General features: G+C 35.6%; 1 protein-coding gene across 4 annotated transcripts in view; it reads left to right on the plus strand.

Annotated features, from left to right (window-relative positions):
* Positions 1-7,994, plus strand: part of LOC107661377 (serine/threonine-protein kinase ULK1-like) — a 30,129-nt gene that overhangs the window by 10,737 nt on the left and 11,398 nt on the right. For 3 of the 4 annotated variants that reach the window (XM_016450914.1, XM_016450932.1, XM_016450923.1), the window contains exons 1-11: positions 2-34; positions 503-539; positions 1,992-2,165; positions 2,588-2,661; positions 2,768-2,869; positions 3,009-3,067; positions 3,186-3,268; positions 3,383-3,433; positions 4,168-4,256; positions 5,737-5,905; positions 6,039-6,099. In XM_016450914.1, coding sequence (XP_016306400.1) covers positions 29-34; positions 503-539; positions 1,992-2,165; positions 2,588-2,661; positions 2,768-2,869; positions 3,009-3,067; positions 3,186-3,268; positions 3,383-3,433; positions 4,168-4,256; positions 5,737-5,905; positions 6,039-6,099 — 905 coding nt within the window. In that variant the 5' untranslated portion in view covers positions 2-28. Of the gene's footprint in view, position 1; positions 35-502; positions 540-1,991; positions 2,166-2,587; positions 2,662-2,767; positions 2,870-3,008; positions 3,068-3,185; positions 3,269-3,382; positions 3,434-4,167; positions 4,257-5,736; positions 5,906-6,038; positions 6,100-7,994 lie in introns of those variants that run through there. The other variant, XM_016450941.1, reaches the window with a different exon arrangement.

Raw genomic sequence — 7,994 nt, forward strand, 5'->3', positions numbered from 1 at the left:
GGAAACGGCAAGCTCTGTGTATCTAGTGATGGAGGTAAGTGGGCTTGTTTTCCCAGTGTCTTTTGTTGTTGATCTTGTCTGTCCTGTACCTGGTAATGCCTGCAATTAGCCATGCCCTGGGGCCAATGGAAGACAGCTGCAGTTGTTAATAACAACACCCTTAGACAGAAACAGACTTGAAATCAGGTTGTTTTGTGTGAGACGGTGAGGATTTGTAAAAATTTTTCCAATTGCTATGAGACCAACTTCCTGTAGATGCCTCGCCACCAAGTCAGTTCTCAGAAAAGCTCAATGGAAAGGCAATGGGGCCACTGGGAAGCCCATCAGTGGTGCACAAAGGAAAATAACGGCCCATCTTTTCTGAGTGACATTTTAATATGCATCTGAATTGTCTCTCTCTGTGAAGTGAACTAAGCCCCATTCAGATACAGGTTTTGTCATTCAGCATTGTGTGGTGCTCTTATTCATAATAAAAAGATCAATGTTCTTTCTTTAACTGCAGTACTGCAATGGGGGAGATCTGGCTGACTACTTGCACTGTAAGTGGGACATTTCATTTATCATGCTCTGACCTTATTTTTTTTGTTCTGTAGATGCTCTACACACCAGCCTCCTTTATTAAATTATGTGTTCACTCTTAATAATACATCATTTGAATTTGATTGGAGTAAATTCTGCTTTGATAAAGTAGGGATGTTCATCTTAGCTTTAATTGCTACAGTTTTTTGCTTATTTTGCTTGCGTGATGAAAAAAGTGATATCAGTTTAGTTCAAAAGCATGCAAAACCAAACTCAGGAAGTTAGGCCAGAAGGGTTTAGGGTTTGTGTTTGTGTATGTATGTTTTGTTTAAAGCGGGTCTGAGGAAGCTGTAACTGTTGACTGTAGGGTGTGAGCTTGTTTCAGAGGAAGCAGTTGCTCTGAAAAATCCAGACACAACAATTTTCTTTCTTATGGAATCTTGACATGAGAAAAAAAAGGCAAATCTCTACAGCATATTGCTTTGCTTTTATATGCAATGTGTAGTATTTGAATTTACAGACAGTTGATATACATTGCACTATGAAAGGATTGCAGGTTGAATTTGCATTTGATTTGCCCGTAAAATCTGTAACTGGTTACAAGTTGTTACATAAACTGTATATACTGTATAATATAAATAGTGTTGAGTCAAGGCCAGATGATATAATAGAAAACATTATCTCAATATTTTTTTTGTTTTTGATGGTATGCTGTTTAGGAATTTGATCTGAAATGACTTAAATGGTGATGCATTTTTTTGAATGAGAAGACATAAATTCATTAACAATCTAGTTAAATGTCAAGATGCACTACCATTGAAAAGTTTGGGGTCAGTTAGGCTAGATGTATTTGAAAAGAAATTAATACTTTTATTCAACAAGGCTGCATCAAATTAAATTAATCAAAAGTGACAGTAAAGACATTTTAAAATGTTACAAAAATGTCTTTATTTCAAACAAATTATTTTCTTTTGAAGTTTCTGTTCATACCATGAATAGAGAAAAATGTATCAGTTTCCCCCAAAATATTAAGCAGCACAACTGTGTTCAGCATTTGATAATAATAAGAAATGTTTCTTAAGCATTAAATCAGCATAATGATTTCTGAAGGATCACATGACACTGAAGACCGGAGTATTTGATGCTGAAGATTTAGCTTAGCTAGTACAGAAATAAATTACTTTTTAAAATATATTCAATAGAAAAGTTATTTTAAATTGTAATATTTCACTGTAATTTTACTGTATTTTTAAGCATAAGAAACTTAAGCATAAAAAAAAAAAAAAATCAAATCAAACATTTGAACGGTAGTGTTTATTTCCCACGCATTTAACTGTTTTAATTTATGTTAATAGTAATAATGCTGCTTTGTTTTATATCTCCAGCAAAATCTTATTAATATATCTTAAACAGTCAGTAGCTGTATATTGCCCAGCCCCAATTAATTCATCTTTACAATCATGCTCTTTTAGCTAAGGGCACTTTAAGTGAAGACACCATCCGAGTATTCCTGCAGCAGATCGCGGGGGCCATGAGGGTCCTTCAGGCCAAAGGCATCATCCACAGAGACCTGAAACCCCAGAACATCCTGTTGTCCCATCCTGCAGGCCGAAAGTCCCACTCCAACAACACCTGCATCAAGATAGGTGTGTGTGCCAGTGCCAGTGTTTTTGCTTCTAGTTTATCGTTTTTACATTCTCAGCTTTCAAAGCATTAGAAACTCTAGATACCATGTCCATATGCTTAAGCAGGTCTGGCTTTTGCAAATCAAGCCTTCTTTTTAATATTTACTTGTGTTCTGCTTAATGATTTCACTTTAAATGGCCTCTAAGTCTGCCTCAGATAGATTGACAAACTACAAATTAAATGGCTTTAGGCCAGTGATAACATTGTTCAATGATATGAAAATATAAATAAAACAGTATATTGACTTAAAAAGCCACTCTTTGTAAACTAAGTCTATTTAATAATTTAACACTGTTCTCTTTTATCTAAACCTGGTTTGCCATTGCCCAGAGTGCACTGCTTCACCAGCACAGTTTGTAAGATCTTATTTTGGTCTCCTCAGCTGACTTTGGCTTCGCACGGTACCTCCAGAACAACATGATGGCTGCCACACTCTGCGGGTCCCCCATGTACATGGTACAAATTTTTACATTTCCTTTTTAAGCCTTTCATATACATGTGCATCATTGTGATTATTCTCATTATATCTCATTTATTATAACTCTGAAATGCTAATCACCAGGCACCTGAGGTTATTATGTCACAGAACTATGATGCCAAGGCTGACCTGTGGAGTATAGGGACCATTGTGTTTCAGTGCCTGACTGGGAAAGCTCCATTTCAGGTACGTACCATTCTAATTATAGTTAATTATATAGATGTCACTTTCAAGTCTGAGATATTATGGCATTAGGAAAATACAAATTTAATAAGAAAGCAATAATATAAAAAGTACTTTTTTTGCAATGTTGTCCATCCATCAGGCCAGCAGTCCCCAGGACCTCCGATTGTTTTATGAGAAAAATAAAACTCTTAGCCCAAAGTATGTCCATTTCTTACTGACTCTGATAGTTAATGACACTTTTCAGATTAGTTTTGGCGTACAGGTTCTACTAAAGCATGTGTAAAAAATCCCTCTCTTTCCCCTTCTCTCTCTACAGCATTCCCAGAGAAACTTCCAGCCATCTTAGACACCTGCTGCTTGGCCTCCTGCAGAGGAACCATAAGGACCGTATGGACTTTGGTCAGTATCCTGAGTGTCTTTGCCCACTAGATGATGAGGCAATGTTTGTTATTTATAAGTTTAGTTTTGGCAATCATGCAATCTTCTTAAGCTGAAATATTTGTGTTTTTATAGATGAATTCTTCAGACACCCTTTCTTGGAGGCAAGCTCCTCTATGAAGAAATGTGAGTTATTGCACTGCCATTTTAAACAGTTTTTACTCTGTTTTTACCATTTTAAATTGTCAGTAATGCTTAATCTTTAGAAAATGTTTATTGTTATATTAAATATTATTTAGGCTGTTTTAATTTTTTTATCGAGTTTGCATCCTTGCTACTAAAATTTGGTTTAATACCATGATTCTTTTCTATTAATATTAAATAATCATTTAAATTCATCTTTTTATATACTTTGTAAATGAAGAAATATAATCAATATATATTTAAAAATGTATAACTATTACAGCATAATTAATTAGAATAATTGCAACACCAGAATGTTAATATGGTAAATTCAATAGGGTGTAACAAAATTGGGACTAAATGTTGGCTTGTAGTTATCCATAAACACATTTCACATTAAATAAACAAAAATATTGTTGAATTATTTTTTATTACAGTATGTTATAACATGGTTATAATGTGAGAAAACAAAATGTTCACAATTTGTGAAAAAATTGAGAAAATAAAATGAGATCACTTGCTTGTCTTCCCACCATGCTGTAAAAAGGGTCCAAATGGTGTTTTGGGTGTTTATTTATTTATTGGGTTACAAAATGCAGGATACAGCTAAATGTTATTTAACTCATTATTTTAGTTTTTACTCCAGTGATTTGAATATAAACTAATTAGATGGCAAAAATATGACTTTATATGATTGTCATTGTATTTCTGGAAATGTGTGTCTGTGTTCTTCACAGCTGCTCCAGTGACCGTGACTTGCTTTCCCAATTCAGCCTCTGCAAGCTCATGCAGCAGTTCGTCTACTTCACACCTGGCCTCGCCTCCTGTAAGTATGTGTGTTCATGTCCGTGTTCAATGGTGGTTCATTGTGTCAGCTGCACTAATAAATGTTGGAGTGTCAAAAGTTTGTCACAGACATGAAGATAAATAAGCACAGCATCCAGCTGCCTTCTCGAACAAAGATGCACTTTCTTAACATTTTATGGTGGCTTGTAACACTAATCCGTGATAGGAGCCACATGTTAATCAGCTCTGCATTTTGTGGTATTTTATGGGTCTCATGGTATCAGAATGCTGTATAGAGGTCAGGGCTTTAAAAGCAAAGAAATCATACTGTCACATTCTGTTATTTGAGGTCTATAAATGGTCATAAATATCAATTTTCTTTTTATTAAAGAGACCATAAAAATTTACATTTTATATTCTTATTTTTTAACACTGCTGTTCAAACGGTTTGGGTCATGGAAGATTTTTTTAATGTTGTTTTTAAAAAATCTCTTAGGCTCACATAGGCTGCTTGGGTGAAGTCGTGGCCTAATGGTCAGAGAGTCGGACTCATAACCCAAAGATTGTGGGTTCGAGTCTCGTACCGGCAGGGATTGTAGGTGGGGGGAGTGAATGTACAGCGCTCTCTCCCACCTTCAATACCACGACTGAGGTGCCCTTGAGCAAGGCACCAAACCGCCAACTGCTCCCCGGGCGCCGCAGCATAAATGGCTGCCCACTGCTCCGGGTGTGTGTTCACAGTGTGTGTGTGCACTTTGGATGGGTAAATGCAGAGCACTAATTCCGAGTATGGGTCACCATACTTGGCCACATGTCACGTCACTTTTCACTCACTTTGCTTTGGTAACACTTTAGTATAGGGACCAATTCTTTTAACTAGTTGCTTATTAGCATGCCTATTAATTAACATATTGATACATTAATGACATATCTGCATGAGCATATTCTACATCCCTAATCCTACCCAATATGTAAAAATAACAACTACCTTACTAACTAATAATAAGCAGCAAATTAGTAGTTTATTGAGGCAAAAGTCGTAGTTAATGGTTTGTTAAAAGCAACAATTGGACCTTAAAATAAATTGTGAAAACATTTATTTAATATTTTAAATAATATTTTTGTGGAAACCATTATACATTTTTCAGGATTTTTTGATGAATAGAACATTCAAAAGAACAGAATATTATTATTATTATTATTTTTTATTATTTTTTTGTTTTTTTTACAATTTAATATGAATTGCTTTAAAAAAAAAATTGTAGAATTTCCCTGAAGAAGAATACATACACTACTATCGCTGAAGAACAATAAATGATATTTAAGTATATTCCATCAAGTGTAGTGTAATATTTATATTTTTGTAAATATTTGCTGTGTCAAATGTATTTGTCAGGACAGTAAAAAAAGCTATTTTTATGATCTTTCATTCAGAAATGATACCTAGTTTTAGCAGGACTGGATGTTAATGATTCAGGACTGTGTAACTCTCAGAACTCATCCTCTTTTATGTTTTGTAGCAATCCCTTGCAGAGATCCAGCAGGTCCGTGCCAAGGCGTTAGCCTCCCCTACCCAGGATTCTCCAGGATGCCTGCTGAAGGACTCGGGAGGTGGTGGCGGCGGCAGCAGTAGCAAGAACTCGTCCTGTGACACTGATGATTTTGTCATGGTTCCAGCTCATTTCCCCAGTAAGCCTGCGAGAACTTTGTCCTGCCAGCTATTATATTTCCTTTCCTTCTCCTCATTTAAAAAACTTTGTTACTGTCCTGTTAAAGTGGGATTTCTGGGTATTTATCATCTTTTTCCCCTCTGTCTTTTTAGGTGAGCTTACCTGTGACATGCCGACAGGAAAGGTTTTCCAGGACAGTCTGATGTATAGTGGGTAAGAGCTCACTTTAACACAGGGTGTCCACGGGGTCTTAAAAAGTATTAAAAGTTGATAAATCAATTTAGAGAAAATTAAGGCCCTTAAAAAGTATTAAAAAGTCTTAAATGCCATTTTCCAAGGTATTACATTTTGTATAATCTTTTCATTATGTATATTTGTCGAATAGTGGGGTTCTGTGTATTTTATTTATGGAATCCCGCAAGATTTGACGTCATCTGTTATGGCGCTCACCCCATATGTGAGGGGTATCGGCGATACCCCACATATTGATAGCGGCGCCCTGATGCGCAACATTTTTTTAAAACAATTAAATCCCATTTGAATGAGCGCTCGCAGTCGTAGTTCACTTTGACTTTCGATTTCACGATTAAGGGAGCACATCCTACTTAAGGGAGCACATCCTACGATAAAAGATATTTGTCAATGAGCTCGGGATCTGTTGAGGAGCAAATCCTCCAACATCTTTGTCAGTTATCTCTCCTTACTTTTGACCCGTGATCAGTCAAATCTGACTTCTGCAGCTCATGTTGGATGCAGGGTTGTTGTTGGTTTTTTTTCCCACGAAATTGGGCTGCTTTTAAACTGTTGCCATGGGTTGATTTTCCCCAGTGGGTTAAAGGTTTGAAATATTGCATAAATTACATTTGAATGCTTGTATTGAAATATTTTGCATTCATAAATCTTTCATGGACTTTTACATTAACTGTTCCCTCCTGGTGGAATGACCTGCCCAACTCAATCAAAGCAGTCATTTAATCATTTTCAAGAAACAGCTGAAAACACATCTCTTTCATCTGTAACCAGCACTCTCTATTCTAATGCTAATTCTAATTTTATCTGCTTTTTTATTTGAAAAACATGACCCTCTAACATTTGCACTCTATTCTATTTCTATTTTAACTATTTGTTTAATTTAAAATGAAAAAAGAGTATTTAACACTAGCATTCTCTATTCTTTGTCTATTTGTTCTACTTATTTTCTTTGTATTTATTATAATGACCTTCAAACACTAGAATTATCTATTCTTTTTCTGTTCTATTGACTTGTTTTATTTTCACTATGTATATTTCAATAGACGTAAATCTATTGACATTTTCGTCAACGAATAAAAACGAGACAAAAATGTTAGGGAGGGACGATTTGGGAAGAGATTCATTCAGAATGAATCTGTTGCGTGGTTCGGAGGTTAGATGCGTATATGAACCGGCGGGACATAAGCTAACATACACTTGCTGCACTGCGCATAAAACGTTAAAAAATGTCAATATGTCTGACGACGCAAGAGTGAACTCAAAGTAGGAAGCATTTGAGCTGTGTTTATGATAAATCTGCATAACAGTGACTGTAAACTATGTATTTTACGGATGGAAGTTAAATTTTTATATTTGGCACATGGTAATTGCGCTACTTTGGGCTGTTTTTTTTTTTTTTTTTTTTACTGGCATGGGCTTGGGATGCACAGTTAAAATTATGTAATAGTTGTGATCATTATTTTACCTTCCATGATCATTCAGACACGATAAGGTGCAATATTGACACTCTGTCAAGTCTGCATCAAATCAAGCACTCCATAATCACAGGTAAACTGTCTGATCAGTCAGGTATTTGCCATGAGAAGTGTTCCACAAAACAGCTATGGTTTGAGTTGATGTGACAAATACATCTTTTGAATATACTGTGTGAACTCATTGCCCCGTTAGCTCGGAGAGCTTTATTTTCCCTCCTCAATAAGTTTTGTCAGTTGTTTTGTTTATTGGTCTAATTCTTGTTTCTTGGGTTGCATTGGTTAGTCACTAAATTAATTCTCTTGTGCTTCGTTCCCCCCTTCTGAATTATGTTGCATTGATAAGGAGTTATCACAAAGTAAGTCTGTTTAGTTGTGCTATCT

Source organism: Sinocyclocheilus anshuiensis, unplaced genomic scaffold, assembly GCF_001515605.1.
Source record: "Sinocyclocheilus anshuiensis isolate Anshui unplaced genomic scaffold, SAMN03320099.WGS_v1.1 scaffold457, whole genome shotgun sequence".
Taxonomy (NCBI): domain Eukaryota; kingdom Metazoa; phylum Chordata; class Actinopteri; order Cypriniformes; family Cyprinidae; genus Sinocyclocheilus; species Sinocyclocheilus anshuiensis.